The sequence below is a fragment of the Condylura cristata genome, unplaced genomic scaffold (assembly GCF_000260355.1).
Source record: "Condylura cristata isolate star-nosed mole 26May11 unplaced genomic scaffold, ConCri1.0 scaffold00005, whole genome shotgun sequence".
NCBI lineage: Eukaryota > Metazoa > Chordata > Mammalia > Eulipotyphla > Talpidae > Condylura > Condylura cristata.
In genome coordinates, this window is record NW_004567106.1 from 67340200 (window position 1) to 67356518 (window position 16319).

General features: G+C 38.6%; 1 protein-coding gene across 1 annotated transcript in view; it reads right to left on the reverse strand.

Annotated features, from left to right (window-relative positions):
* Nucleotides 1-16319, reverse strand: part of BRAF (B-Raf proto-oncogene, serine/threonine kinase) — a 75954-nt gene that overhangs the window by 18994 nt on the left and 40641 nt on the right. The window contains exons 14-15 of the mRNA XM_012720779.1: nt 4661-4707; nt 3773-3891 (exon numbers count right to left, since the gene is read on the reverse strand). Of these exons, the coding sequence (XP_012576233.1) occupies nt 3773-3891; nt 4661-4707 (166 nt within the window). The remainder of the gene's footprint in view (nt 1-3772; nt 3892-4660; nt 4708-16319) is intronic.

A 16319-nucleotide genomic window follows, 5' to 3' on the forward strand; every position in this document is an offset into this window, starting at 1 on the left:
GTAATATTCCATTGTATATATGTACCACATCTTTCTAATCCAGTCATCTACTTTTGGGCATTTGGGCTGCTTCCATGTTTTTCCAATTGTAAATAAAGTAGCAATAAACATGGGGGTACAACACTTGCTAATATTCTTAACATGTTACTAAGACTTGATAATTTATCTGCCACTTGATAATTTATTAGCCATTTGAATTCTTAAACAAGCTACTCTATCAATCATCCATTCTTACTCCTGTTCCTGAGCACTGAAGAGATACTAGATCTGTAGTTATGTTTGGGCAATATGGTAACTGTCCGAGAATTCAGGCTCTTTCCACCGTACAAATAAGCCTCATCTCAGGGCACTGGAGACAATGAGAACATTTCAATACTGATAAGCTCCAGTCCCCTTCCTGTCTCCCAATGCAGTAGAAACATGTCAAGATGCTTTATTAACAACAGCAACAGACAGCAGATAGATTTAATAGACATGGCACAGGAATCGTTTATGCGACGTCTTGGGCAAACACAGAGACCAGACCACACTCGCTATGCTTTAGACATCTCAGTCACTGTGGTCTACAGCTAGACTTGCTTACTGCTCACACGAAATACAATTATCTGGTTAAATACTAGCATGAAAGATTCCTTTTGTTGGTCTATCTTTTCATTTGGAAGGAATTGCATCATATTAAGCAAAACTTTGTGAAACAATTAATAAAAACAATTAACAATTGTTAGAACAATCAACTGCAAAAACAGCTGAAAACCCTGAAACAACATCCCTGCCACTGGCCGGGGGAAGGCAAGTCAGGTTCACACCAGGCCAGAACAGCAAGATCCTGAGGTATCAGCTGCAGCTGCCAACCAGAATCACCTGTGCAGCCTCGATCCTCTAGACTTCCAGACCACATTCAAGTGCAATAATCTAACATCAGTATCTGGGGCTGGGGTCCAAACAGAGCTGGTTTTTAAAGCTCCCTTGATGATTTTTTTTAAGATTTATTTATTTATACATACAGAACTGGGGTACAGGCCAGAGGCTCAGGGGCGGCGAGAAGCTTCACCAGAGACAGAGTGGGGAGCAGAACAGGCAGATCAACGAAGTACACTGCTGGGGGGAGCAGCGGGCGGGCCAGGAGAGGTCTGCCGCGCCATGTGGTCTCCTCCGGGGCAGGCGGGAATCGAACTCATGAAGAAGTGGCTTTAGCTTCTCAGTGCTGTGCTTTAACCCGCTGTGCCACCAGGGAGGGCTCCCTTGATGATTTTAACGTCAAACCAATAGAAGCACCGACGAAAAGTGTGTGAGATCTGGATGAGGGTGAGAGAGGTGGAGAAGGCTGTTCCTACTTATGTTTATTACTACAGTATAAAAGAAACCACACTCGGTGGTGGAGCAGGTGGTTAAAGCACAGCACTAAAGAAGCCAAAGCCACTTCAGCATGAGTTTGATCCCCAGCCCTGGAGCTGACCCACATGGTGTGGGAGACCTCTCTTGACCTGCCCACTGCTCCCCTCAGCAGTGTACTTGGTCAGTCGGCCTGTTCTGCTCCCCACTCTGTCTCTGGTGAATCCTCTCACCGCCCCTGCACCTCTGGCTTGTACCCCAGTTCTGTATGCATAAATAAATAAACCTTTAGAAAAGAAAAAAAGAAACCACACTCAGCTGTGATGTTACGAACAAGTCAGAATATTGAGAGGCTGGTATGATACAGACATAATTTTCAAGTTATGGACACAGTTTTTGTGAGGGACAGAGAAATAAGTCAGTTGAAACATTGTCTTTTTAAAACTTAGCTTTATCTCACTGTTGTAGTTTCATGAATTTGTATGCCATCTTTGTAAATATAAGAAACGCACGACTAATCCTCAACTTACTGATTTGTAAAATTTTCACACAAAGGTTTCTTTTTCTTCTAAGACTTAAATGAGGTTGAGAAGATGTTATAGTCAGAAACTGTATTGCTAGTTCCAACCAAATGTTTCTCTCCCCTTGTCTATGCAAGTCTCCCACATTTGTCTCTCAAAGATTTATTTGGCAATTGAGGCATCCACTGGCTACTCTCTTGGTGGGATAAAGAATGACCCCACCCACCTTGTATCAACAAAAAATAAATTAGAAGGAATATAAAACTTCATGTTAGTAATCTACTCACACAAAAGCTAAGATTTTTGTAAGGTACAAATCTAACAAGCTTGCCTGAGTCGTTCTCCCCCAGTTAAAATAAGCGCACCTTTGAAACAGGTCTCGGTTGTTGCTTTGGAATTTAAGTTTTACAATTTCAGGACTTAAAATCTGCCTTATTAACTCTCCTTAGGATAGAGTGACTTCTTTGTCACAAAGTGTGCCTAGTGTTGCTGAGATAGATCCAGATTACAATTCTGACTCAGCAAACTCTTGCTTATTCTTAAAGTTAAATATATATTTAGTCCAAGCCAACATTACAGAGGAAGGACGGGGCAGAGGGGCGCTCAGAGGTGCAGGGTAAGAGCCAAGCACTGGCACCAGAGCGGAGCCTCCACTTTGCTACCTGCCTCACTCCATGTATTGCTGTAAGACACTATAGCTGTACTTAACCTAACTGGCCTCAGACTCCCACCTCAGAATTCCCTTCCCGGAGCTGCTCCACAGACCCTGGATAGTAGGCAAATGTGGTTTGGAAAGTCCCTGAAACTTCTGTTTCCAGGGGGCGTCTCAGTGCAGGTTCAGGCAGTTACAGTTAAAAGTGCACTAGTAGTTTTGGGAAACCCTGAACTTGGCTTAGAGTAGCAGTTCTCAAACGTATGACCTCAGGACTCTTAAAAATTATTGATGTTCCGGGACCCAAGGAGATTTTATGTGGATTGTTATCTGTGGATATTTATAATATTAAAACATAACTGAGAAACTGTCAAAACACTAAATGACAAGATGACCATTAGATGTTACACTGGATCATCCATTTTTAAAAGACACTTTTGGTGAGAAGGACAGCAGGGATTCTCACTGACTGGGAGGCTGCTGGCACCAGCTACTCCAGCACCCATTTGCTTCTGCACCCAACTGGCTGTGATGCGTTATTCTGTCTGAAGGATATGAAGAAAACTGGGCTCACACAGCGCCAGCCTTGGGGAACTCCTGGGAGAGTTGTGGGATGCTGCTGAGAATTGCTGGCTTACAGACTGACCCGATGGCCCTATCACAGCCTGCTGCAGCACTGGACAGGAGTTTGAGCTCCCTATTCTTGAACTACTTTTTCACAACGCAGAAATATGGATACATATGTGCTGTCGAGGGTAGCACAAGGCTGACAGTGTAAGCCACCTCTCTGTCTGTTGCCTTTCCTCTGTCAGCTGCCCCGGAATCACACAGTTCAGGAAGCAACTTTCCCGTGCAGGCTTAAAGAAGATTGTGAAACAGTCCTTCTCTTAGAGTAGTTCTCTTGACAAAACCTTAATGGCAAAACCTTAATCATGCCTGCTTAAATTGCATACTTTCTTATTTTTTTTTGAAAGCAGGGAGCACAAACTATTTTGAACACAAAATATTTTAAAGAGAAAATTTGGAACAAAATTTAAAGTACCTACAATATACATTTTTGCTTTAAACTGCTTCATCATCTTATTTTTAAAGATAAACAATAAAGTTAACATCCACTTACATAAAGAGGTTAACAGTGATTTCTGTGAATATTGGGAATGATGAAAATACTGTAGTTGAAACCTTTAATTACTTTCTAATAACTCAGCAGCATTAAAAGGGACTGAAAGCTTAATTAATGGAGGAAAAAAAAAGCCTCAATTCTTACCATCCACAGAATGGATCCAGACAACTGTTCAAACTGGTGGGACCCACTCCACCGAGATTTCACTGTGGCTAGACCAAAATCACCTATTTTTACTGTGAGGTCTTCATGAAGAAAAATATCTGAGGTGTAGTTAAGGAAAGGAAAATAATATATTTTCCTACAAGAGCAAGCATTATGACAATTTTAAGTAGCGATCCAATTTCTCCAATTCTGAAATATGTTGTTCTCTTTAAAGGTGTAATATTCAGTAATTCCTCTTAAAGTTAATAAACCTGTTCAAAAAACTAGTTCTATATGGTCTACATGACCTGCATTTAGGCGTTTGGGGGCCTGAAATGTGGTAGGATGAGGTGAGAGGCTTTCCTTTTCCTGAAAGGGTCTTGGCAGATTTTACATGTGGGGGAAGCCTTAAAGGCTTCAGGGCAATCAAAGTACAGACAGGGTCTTAATCCAGGTATAGGGAAGACGAAAAACTGTTTTTCTCACCTCACTTTTAAGTAATTTGGAACTTTCAATTGTATCTCAATAACGGACCGGCTGAATTAAGTTAGTAGATAGCTTCGAAACTATCAGTTTTTAAAAAATCATTTATTGAAGTAATGCTGATTTACAACACTATTGTTTTATAGGTAAAAGAACATTAACAATCAAAAACTGCCCTATTGTCATGAAGACTTGACAGATACTTTGGCAATGATCATCATTCAGAAACCCAAGGCAGGTTGTAGTACCTTGCTCTCCTATCCTCTCATGCAAACCCATGTATAAATTCTCTGTATAGCATGTCGAGTTTAGCATGAAAACTGTTTTTACACAATGTGAAGACAAAATGCAGAAGAAAAAGACAGGATGTTTTCAAACTTCGCAGACGAATTTCAAGAAGGATACTATTACTCTTGAGGTCTCTGTGGATGATTGACTTGGCATGTAAATAACTGAAAAACAAAACATCATTTTAACCTGAGTAGGGGTAAAGACTGGCCTTGAAAAATCCATAGAACATATTTAGGGGTGTAAATAAACATTAGAATCATGACACAATTGTAATCTGTACGATGTAATAAAGCTTTTACATAAGAACTATTACAACAGGCTGTAAATGAATCTAGGATTATAGGACTATATTACAAGAGTACAATCAAATCTTTCTTATTAAAAGACTTTGCTTATCTTTTACTATTTACTAATACAAACCTTTCATTTCAGTCAAGTGTCCTTTATATATATCTTTATACCTAATCCCACCTGTGATCAATGCTTTCCTCCCAAGTCTGCCCCACAGTAATTAGCCTTCGTTTTCCTTCATCTATTCATATCTATACTTAAAGATTGAACATAAATTCTGATTCACCCAACCGGAAGTTACCCCCTCTGTTCGGCTTAGTTATTGTAGTAATAGCTTGATTCATGTATATCCCCCAACTGTGTTCATTTTCTATTTAGAATGTAAACTCCACTTACATATGGAAGTTTGATGGTTAAAATTAAGATCATTTTTAAGGAAAGTATCATACATTCTTAAAATAAGTTCTTTAAATTTCTGAGGAACAAACTTCCTCTATAATGGCCACAGTGAATCTGTTTTAAAGTAAAAATGTTTAAATCACTGATGCTGCTCCTAAAGAACTGCTCCAGCTGAGTCCACCGAGGGAAGGGCTATATCTAGTTTATTTCTGGTTAATCTCCAGTACAGCGCCTGGCATGTGGTAAGCAATACATGTCCACTGACTCACCTACAATGAGATACATGGGCACAATAGTTAAGGTTGTTTTTCTTCGCTTAATATTGGAGAGAAGAGATATGACACTTCTGAAAATCAGGTTAGATTTAACCATTAAGAAATAAGTTTTCCCTTAAAATGAGAACTTCAAATGCAAATGGTATAAGCAAAATTATATAAACACTTAAACATGGAAATTTATTATTTATGTGTTCTGCATTTAAGCTTCCTCATTCTCCAAAAGATACTGAAACCTTTATTTTACAGACAAAATCATTTCAAAATCACTGTTTGTACACAATAACCCCTTGCTCTCAATCATTCTCTCACTTTGTACTGTTTATTTCCTTCACAACATCTGCCGAAATCTGATTACCCTGTGAAGACTTCAGGCCCAGAGTTCTACTTCATTACACTAGCATTCTTCCTCTGAAAGAAAATGTGTTGTCAAGTATAGGCCCTATTTGCTCAAAAGTTCTGCAGTGACATAGAAAGGTTAAGACAGAGAAAAAGGGTCTCAATCAAAAGCGTTTCAAGATGGAGAGACCTTGTCTTCTCTAGGAAGAAAGGAGGGTGAGTGGTGATGGTGGTGGTGGTGATCAGTGCTTCAGTCAGCGGTCTGGTACACAGAGGTATGGGCTTTAGAAAGAGGTTCTGCCCCCTCTGAAATGAAAAACAACAGCCACAAATGGGTGGCAAACGCGAAAATATGTAGACATGATAAAGTTATAAGGAAAGATAAAAAGTATTCTTGATGGATGGTGTCAATATTTTCAGGAAATATGTCAGAATAAAGTAGAAATATAACAGGAAGGTTACAGAGAGGAAATTTCTGACTAGGAAATTTCTAACAGAAATGTGTGATAATTAACATATATACATATAATCCTGAGCTAGTGATAACAGTGGAGAACTGCATAGCAACAATCTCTTACAGACCAAAACCACAAATAGAAGCAACAGAGATGCTGCCGCCATATAACCTGTGACTGTTTACAGCTTCCCTACTTTTTATCTCATTTCATAAGTCCTTCTGTAACATTTCTATAGTAAAAGGAGCAAAAGAGTAAAATCCCAAGTCTGTGTAATGGATGGTTGGAAAGGTAAGGAGTTCAAGTCCCCAAGCTGGGTGAATGAAGATCATAACCATATCCCTACATCATATACTCAGAGTAATGACTACCTTGAGTAAGCCTAAACAGGTTGATATTAACATATGATTTCATAAGCACCAATCAGTTATAATGGAGGATGCCAAAATACATAACTTGAAGAGAACAAGAATAAATCAACTTTATTTTGCTACAAGTGATATAGATGCCCATCCATAATTTAGGGCAATTAAATTGGACCTCCCTCTTACCTTTCGAAAATGTTATGGGGGTGTTACAAGTTTGTTAAAAAAAAAAAAGCAGGAAATAACATGCTATAAACTGAATGAACATCAAATCCTCTTGATAGGTTTCCTCTTAAGAAAAAATGTCCACTCACAGAATCATTTCATTTTAAAGCTAGGAAATCAACTGGTAAAATTTCTTCTCAGCATTACTCATTTCAAATTCTATCCAAGAGTTAGACTTTCAGCATTTTTTCTAGAGCATAATATGATGCCCTCAAAGTAAATCTTAAACCTTAGATTTGATCTGACCAACACAGGCCAGTGACACACCTCTTTATCTTCCTCTGGGGGGCTTACAAAAAATTTTACCTAGTCATTACTGTTACTGGGATTAGCAAGACAGCCCAGTCACGCCACTAAGTCCATTGCAATTATGTTCTGCTACAACTCCAGAGGGCTGTTCTTTATGCACTGCCTGTACAAAACATTTTACCATTCTGCATTCGCGCACTCCTCTTTTTGGAAATGAGATTTTATATTTTGAAGACATGGCTTATAATTTAAGCTAATAAACATTTTTGTTTCTACTAAAAAGCTTTTTAAGATCAGCATGCTGAAAATGTCCTCCTTTAGGATTCTTCCATAGAGTGAGGACAGAAATCGCTGACTTTCAGTTTGATAGCACCTCATGTAATCATTAAACAGTATGAACCTAAACTGTCTTGAATGTTGTATTTCTTGACCTTAACCTCCAGAACATCATGAGAGATAACATCCAAGTCATCTTGCTGAAATTCAAATACTGTAGCTACACCACTTGCCTGCCTTACCAATCTATTTACCTCTCAGTGTCTCACTTAACTAGTTTCAGCTTTTCTAAAACCAAGCAACAAGCTTATGCTAACATTGGCATTTCACTTCTATTTTACCTAGTACTGCACGATTCCACAAAAGTTCATCAGACTTCAGCAAGATGAATTTCCCCAGCCGCCTATGGACAATTAAGCAGATGCTGGACTGCATAACGGTTACAGAATGCTAGTTTATGCAAACACAGCTTCAAGTTTTAGTCTCCATTCTACTGCTCAGCATAACAATTGAGATACACAAACTGGTCACAAGCAATATTTTATGCATTTATTTGCTGGATATTTGGGTTGTTCCTTTTTTTTTGTAATTATGAGTAAGATACTATAGACATTCACATACATGTCTTTATTTTTGATTTATGTTTTTATATCTTTTGGCCACAAACTAGGCTAGAGACTACCCCCATGGCAATGTTTTCCTTCAAAGAAACTGTCAAAGTGGTTGTAGCATTTAAGATCCTCACCCCCAATGTATAGGGACTGTACAGCTCCGCCCTCTTGCCAATCCTTGACACTGCTGGTTTTGATGGTGAGCATTCTCGAGGGTGTGTATACAGGGAGAGATGTCCCAGTTTTAATTTGCATTTCCCTAACATCTAATGATGCTAGGGAAGATCTTTGATTGTGCTAATTTGTCATTCATTCATGTATCTTCTTTAATAAAGTATTCATATCTCTTACTATTTCATTCCACAGTTTGATTATTGAGTTGCAAGTTTTTTGATATGTTTAATATCTTCCATCAGACGTATGTTGTTATGAACACTTCTCCAAATCTGGGGCTTATCCTTTTATTTTTCTTAAGTGTCTCTCCAATAAGTTTTGACTTGAATGAAGTCTAATTTATTATTATCTTTTTTTCTTTTATGGCCCTTACTTCTTATGTCCTAAGAAATCTCCATTTTCATACCACAAAGATTTTCTCGTATGTTTATTCTGAAGTTTTAGATTTAGTCTAACATCTTTGACCCATTTTGAGTTAATATTTATATCTTCGGTTAGGTAAAGGTTAATGTTAACTTTCCCCCTCTATATCGGCATTTAGTTATTTCATAACATTTGCTGAAAGGACTATCCTTTTCTCTTCTTACTAAGATGTCTTAGCAACTTAGTAAAAAAATAAACTTCCCATAGACATACATATTGATCTATTTCTAAGCTTCCTATTTTGTTTTGTTGATTTGTATGTTTATTGTTATACCAGCATCACACTATCTTGATTACTAATTTGACTGTAAATTTTGAAATCTCACAATAGAACCCTCCAATTTTGTCCTTCCTCAATTTGTCTTATTTTAACCTATTCTAGTCACTGTATTTCCATATGCATTTTCTACATAAAAGCCTACTGAGATATTGGTTGGGACTGCATTAAATCTATAGATGAATCTGCAAAAACTTGGTATCTTAACAATGTTGAGTTTTTCAATCCATGGAAATGGTATTTCTTTTACTTCATATATGCAATAGACAGGGCATAATGCCTGTAGGAAGACTCTCTCACCATAGCATCTAAGCACAAGAAAGATCTGACAGAATATATGAGATTTATTATAAACGTGGGATAACATAAACCATGCTATTCTCATTAAAATGTCATTTCAAACATGCACAAGTAAGAATACATAAAATTGGAGCCATATTTATTCATAAAAGCAAAGTAATTCAGTGGGGTAAAGGAAAAGTATTTTCAGCAAATATTGCTGGAGCTACTGGTTATCTACATGAAAAAAAAAAACAAAATGTCTTTAAAATGGAATTACTAACTGCCCTTTTGCATATTAAAGCTTTCAGAATATTTTAGATTCTTTGAATTCACAACCTAAATGGTTTTGTTTGTTTTTTGTGAGCAGGAAAAGGCAGTACTTCCAATATGTTGGGGGTGGGGGGGTGGGGAAGCAAGGCCACGAAGACTCATTAGACAGGATACAAAGGATATGGGTTTTGTGTTTTTCAGGGGTTCGGGTTTTGAGCAGATTTGAGTTTGAATTCCAACTTGTCCCTTTCAGCCATATAATCTTGGGTAAATGACATATCTCTATAATCTCGGATTCCTAACCTATAAAGTGGAGGTAATAGCATTTAATTTTATGAATTCTTTTATTTATTCTACACATATTTATGGAAATCCCACTATATGTTAAGCAATAACTGTTCTAAGTCTTTGATATAAATGTCTACCTTTAAGATGTTACATTTTAGTCCAGATGACAAAAAGAAATCACCAAAACATATACCACAAGGTCGTGAACTTTAAGTGAGAAGTGGGCAGGAGATAGGGAATGCTGAATTACAGGGAGCTGTGATTTTAGAGTATAATGAGTAAAGACTCATAGGAGAGATGGGAGAGTCGTACAGGCATGAAATGGGAACACAACAGTCAGAGAACTAGCCAGGCACAACCTTAAGGTGGGACTGGCTTCCCATAGTCCAGAGGGAGAAAAGGAATCATGAATTGGAAGAGGTAGCAGAAAAGGTGACCCCCAGAATGAGAAAGACTTATTGTAAGGACCTGGGTTTTCTTTCTGGGAGAAGTGTGAAGACACTAGAGGAGCCAATGAGCGCCTTAATGTTATTGTTATTTATTGTGAAGATTTCTTTATGTATACAAAAAGCTGGGGTGCAGGCCAGAGGTGCAGGGGAGTAAAAGGATTCACCAGAGACAGAGTGGGGAACAGAACAGGCAGATCAACCGAAACACACTGCTGAGGGGAGCAAAGGGTGACAGGAGAGGTCTGCTGTGCCCTCTGGGTCACCTCCCTGGCTGGGGATTGAACTTATGCCTCAGTAGCTGGTGATAGCACTGAGACTTGATCCCTTGTGCCACCAGGGAGGCCCATTCCTCATTTTCTTAATGAAAGGACAAGCAACATCATCAGCTGACCCTGGAACAGAGGTAGTGAAGTTTGAAAACAGAGGCCTTAGGAGTGTGTCTAGAGAGAGGAACAGTGGATCTGAAAGCATGAATGCCTTACTGTCCGTGAGGCGAATGTTCTGAATGAACTCCACCCTGTGATGGCTTATGGACTCCAACCCCGTCTCATGCCAGAGATCCAAGGTGCCCCAGCATTACAAATCCCATCATGCCGTGAATCTGCCATGACTCTTGCCTTCTGAAGGGGGAATGCTGGGAACTAAGGGTGGATAAAGAGGCCATGTATGGTATAAGACCCAAACACATGTGGGCCTACACAATCTCAGTTTCCCTGCTTTCAGTGGGCTCTCAATAGGGTGCACTGACTGGTTAACCTCTTTGGGTTACCTCCATTTCCTTTGTAAATAAAACTTCTATTAACTTTTTTATGTGTGCCTACAGTTGGGTCTTGTTCTTAGTTTTTTAAGTGTGTGGTAAGGACTCCCACCCAGACCATTCTATTTCCTTGTGGGGTTGCCTTGTTAATACTATGACATAGGCCCCACTTCAAGTTCCAGAAAGGAAGAATTCAGCTGGAGAAGCAGCATGTATAAAGGTTAAGGAGATGCATTCTGGAGCCTAAGTGCCTAGGGCAAGTCCCTTGACCTTTCTAGATCCTATTTTAACTTATTGTAAGAAGGGGATAAAAGGACCTACCTCACACAGGGTTGCTGAGATTAAATGAGCCAGTATGTATGAAGTGCAATGTCTGGCATATATTAAGTACAGTGTCAATTGAACATAGGGCTACGTCCTGGTAAACCCACTGTAATCTGGAAATACAGTTCAGTATCGGCAACACAGTACAGAGTATGGGCTGTTACTCTCCCGATGGAGTGGCTGGCTACAAGTTTGACTTTGCGCTGCTGTCACACCATCATAAATTTGAAAAACCCTAAATCCAAAAAGCTAGAATTAAACTATCATGAAACGGGAACTCTGTATGCTATAATTACCATATACATTGCTGTATATGGTAACACTACTGGCATTTAAAATAATAATGTAGAAATCACTTATTCTCATCAACTGTGTTAAATTTTTTTATACAACTCTTTCCTATCTTTTGCAAAGTTTGTATTTGTAGAAAGTTTGTGAAAATAAAACTATTAGTCTTTTAAATTAAAAGACAATTAGAACGCTGTCCCATTTTAGAAGGAGATAAAGCCCTCCTTGATAACCGCAGCCTTCCTGACGCCACTGGCCACTCCCTGAGACAACCACGACTGAGCCTTTTATTTTAACATGTTTACAAACACACGTGAAGTTAAAAACGCCTCTAATAGAAAAAATGCTTTGTTTTTGAAATTTTAAGTGGCTTCGTGTTGGAACTTGCTTTTTCTCACCTAATATTTTAAAACTGACAAATACATGCATACTTCATGGGCTGTGCACTCTCTCCAGCACATATGTGCCAATGCTTTACCCAGTCCTTCACCTTTCTGTTTCCAATTTTTTACTGGACTGTATTCACTAGTAATACAGCTTCTCTTATGTACATCTCTTAACACAAAGGCCAGTGTTACCTGGGGTGGACTGATTTTACCAGATATATCCACAACTCCTCAAGGCTGTTGATTTTATCAGAAGTATCCCAGTGAGCAAAGTCCCTAATCTTTACCAACACTTGACTTGTCAGTATTTAGGCACTTTGCCCATCTCAGTGGGTGAAAAGTGCTTTGTTTCAGTTTGCATTTTTCTTATCATCAGCATCCTCCTTTTCATTACTGCTTTTATCCATCAGACAATCAGTATAGTCAAATAGAATTCATGACTTTCTCTATGTGCCTTCTTGATTTAACATTTGGTAAATTTTCTAATAAATTAAAAATTACCCATAATAATATTGAAATTAGAAGTGCTGTAAAAATATGACATAGTGGGCTGACCATTCTTGAAATAGTTTGGGGGGCTGCAAAATGACTCAGGTCTCACTGATGACTGTCAGGTGAGAAGATGATAAGATGCTATATGAAACCTCATTTGTCGAATAATTTGTGTCCTTAACTATCTACCTTTGGAACAGCTCAGTCTCTTCCGGTAAACCTAGGAGTCAGAAGTGATCTTTCACTGAGCAAAGACCGAACCACACAGAAAAAAGTGTCACCCATCAATCATCTGCTTATATTCTGTAATACACTAAAAATGGCATATCTGAAAGTTTTAATGATTCAACTTTCCTTATTATAATGCTTTTTTATACAGTGAATCAGAATGCTCTTATTCTGCTTGTATAGTAGGCATTTAGAATACATTTTAGAAGGTAGAAAGGATCATCTTCAAAGTAACTATAAAACAGCATAGGGGTAGAATGTTGTGAAATGAGGAATTCGCAAAAGCAATTAGGTTACTATTCAAAAAGTCTATGGACTTACTGGTTGGCTACATCTAGCTTGTTCTGTCCTTTGTGAAATGCTGGTGGAAGAAAGGACCAGGCAAGAAGCATTAAAAGGAGTTACCGTAGGGTAGCAGCTGAGGATGACCAGAGTTAAACAAAGTCAGCTATGCATGCAAAGAGCTTTTAGCAGGACCAGGAACTGAAGGAAGGAGAAATGGATGGGCACTAAGAAGCCGTTAATTACCTCAGTAGGCCCCAAGCTGGAAAAGTTGCTGGGCCTGATTCCAAAACAAAGTCCTTAAGATGAAACTTTGACTAGTATTCAAGATGAACAAGAATTGGAAATAGGAAAAGTAAGGCATGCAAGGAATTCTACTTGTTTTATCTGATCTATGGGAAGAACCAGGGGGAAATTAAAACACAAAGGGAGACCCAAAAGAGGCTGAAATGGGTGGCTCTGAGCCAAGAGGTAAGCTCAACAAAGAGTTGAAAATAACTAGCAAGTGTTAAATAGTGAATAATTAGTCTGGAATAATCAGGTGATCCCGCTGAACTTATTATCTGCTACTAACTTGTACCTTAGGACAGATTTCGACTATTTTCTAACAAAAACAAAGTCCAGCCAAATGGAATGAAAATAATGTGCTCTAGTCATTAGTATTAGGAAAAACAAGGTATCCCCTGCATCAAGAATCAGGAACACTACCAGGTTAAATTATATAGTTTGTGTAAATAATTATACATATTTATGTAACTTAATTTGTAAAAAACCTGTGATGTCTTTTGAGTTTTGTTTCACAAAAAGGTGAGCTAATATAAAACCATATAGCATTTTGCAATCTAGTTTTCAAATTTTTTTCACTGAGGAGTGCCTTAGGAAAATTCTGAAAATCTGAGTAACTACTTGAATATTTTAAATTAACATTTAAAAGTTAAGTTTAAATAATCTCAAAGAATGTCATTTCTAAGCGTACATACAGAAGTAAAAACCAACATTTTAACCTTTTTGTTGTCACTTGAGTGCTCCTTCTAAAGCATCTGTTCTTGTTTCATGGAGAGAAAATCCTTTCTCTCTCTGAGGAAAGTGCTGTTTTTGGAAGGGTGAGGGCTTGGCTTTCCTAGCTACACCCACTTGCCCTCTTTCCTGTTTGGTGTTTCAGTCCCACTGCAGATTTTCCCTTGGTGACAGGTGATCCAGGGACAGTCTGCTTTATGACTAAGACAAGGACTGTAACAATGCTGGAGATCTTGGAGCACACCAAAGGTCTTCTAGTTTGGGAATTCCTGATTCACTGATCTGATGCGATCCCTGGTGCTACTAGCTTTGTTTTTTTCTTTTTCACTAGTAAGATGCTTCAGAGATGACCCTTCCATCTCCTGCCTGAAGGGACAAATTCAATTGCTAGTATTCTAGGAGACAATTCAGAGCTTGGACCTGCGAATTTATCGCCCAATCCCCTTGTCTCAGGTGAAGGTTTCATTTCCATGTCTCTGGTCCAGAGGATGTTTCTCCCTCTGCAGAGAGTGCACTTCTCGTCTACCGGTAGTGTCAGAAGGGGCAGTCACCAATGTTACAGAGCAGGAGGTCCGATTCAGAAACGCTTTCATACGGATCTCCTCATTCACGTAGCCTTCCTTCTCCTGCATTTATGTAGCCATGTTCCCAGAGAAACATGGCACTGGCCATTTCTGAGACTTGAGGATTTTATGGTATAAATCAGGTTTTTATTTCCTCTTTGCTAACTAATGATTTAGCTTTTGGGACCTACTATGAAGTCCACTATCCCTTCTCCATCTGCTCTCTAGATTTTAAAATGTTGTTGCTACTGATTCCTTTCTTATTTCCACCCCTACATGCCCATGCTAAAAGCAAATTCCATTATTACAGTTTTAATAGAGTGTCAAGGAAGAGCAATAATCTGTTACCTTAACCTGAAGCCCACAAAGCCATTTTAATAAGAGGATTTTCAATCTGTCACAGCTTTCAGAAATGAAACACATACTGATACATTTAACCAGTTGTTACTGTCTTATAAAGAACAGAAAGAAAAACAGAAACACCTTCTTAGATTAATTTTAAGCTGATAATAAAAAATATGCTCTTTTATAAGGCTCTAAACTTTTTCTGCTAGTAAAATAAAATCTGGCATATACCTGATGGGATGATCAATGCTTGTAGACAGTAACCATGTAGTGAGTTACCACTACTTCAGAGTAGATCACAGCCCAAAACGGTTTGTGCTTATAGCCCCTAACCTGTAAAGCTATGGGCACATGACACTGACCCACCTCAGGGGAGCTTTCTTCACTGACCCCCCTCAGGCCAGTCTGTCTCCAATGCAGTGTTCTTTCCTGACCCTGCTTGTCTCTAGCAAGGCTAGCCCTGCACTGTTTCTGTAAACACATCGTAATACACTATTTGTTGTCTCTGTTTATAGCTAAAGTCCTTTGCTTTCTGCTCTTTTACCATATCTGTGTCTAGTTTCCTTTTCCTTGACATTTCTCAGCTTTGATATGTGAAGGATTTGTCTTCCTCTCTTCTAGAAAGTAAATGAATAAATGCAGTTGTGTGTGATCATTCTTTTTTTTTTTTTGTTTAACAAATATGTTCTGAGTACCTATCATAGGCCAGCCCTAGTTAGGCATAGGGTAAGAGAAAGAAGAAAACAAAGCCCTTGTACTCACACAGCTTTTATTCTAGCAGGGTGACAGACAAGAAACAGCTATGTCATATGGAATTGGGTGCACAAATAAACAAAAACAAGGACGGGATATTGAGAGTGGCAGGGTGGGGTAGGTACACACCAGGTTTATAAGGTGATCAGAGAAGGCTCCATCTGAAAGGTGACATCTGAGTAGAGCAACACAGTGACAAGCTGTATGGATAATTGTGGGATGAGTAATCCAAAGAGAAAATAACAAACAGAAAGGTCCCCAGGAGAGAGAATGCTTGCCCTGCTGAAGAAACAGCAAAGGGACTGATGGGGTGGGCGTGGGGGTAGGGGTGCAGAATCAGCTTTATTACTCTCATAATGTTTACTTTTTCCATGCTTTAGTCTTCACAAGATTTTAAATAACTTTCAAATTGGAACAGATTCTGACTTACTTATATGGAAAGCTGAATTTTGGTGTTTTTCTTTTCTTTTTTTGAGATAGTTTCAAGTCCAGTGCGAATGTTATTGAGAAAGGTAATTATGTGTTGTATTAAGAGTCAGTCCTGTAAATAATCTAATGAAAGAGCTATTGACTATTTTAAAACAGAAAGAGTAGGACCGTGGGAAGATTTATGAGCCAGATCTGGATTTGAGTACAGGTTCTACATGTACTTGTAGGTGATCTTGAGTCAGAGTTGCAAATTTAGTACAT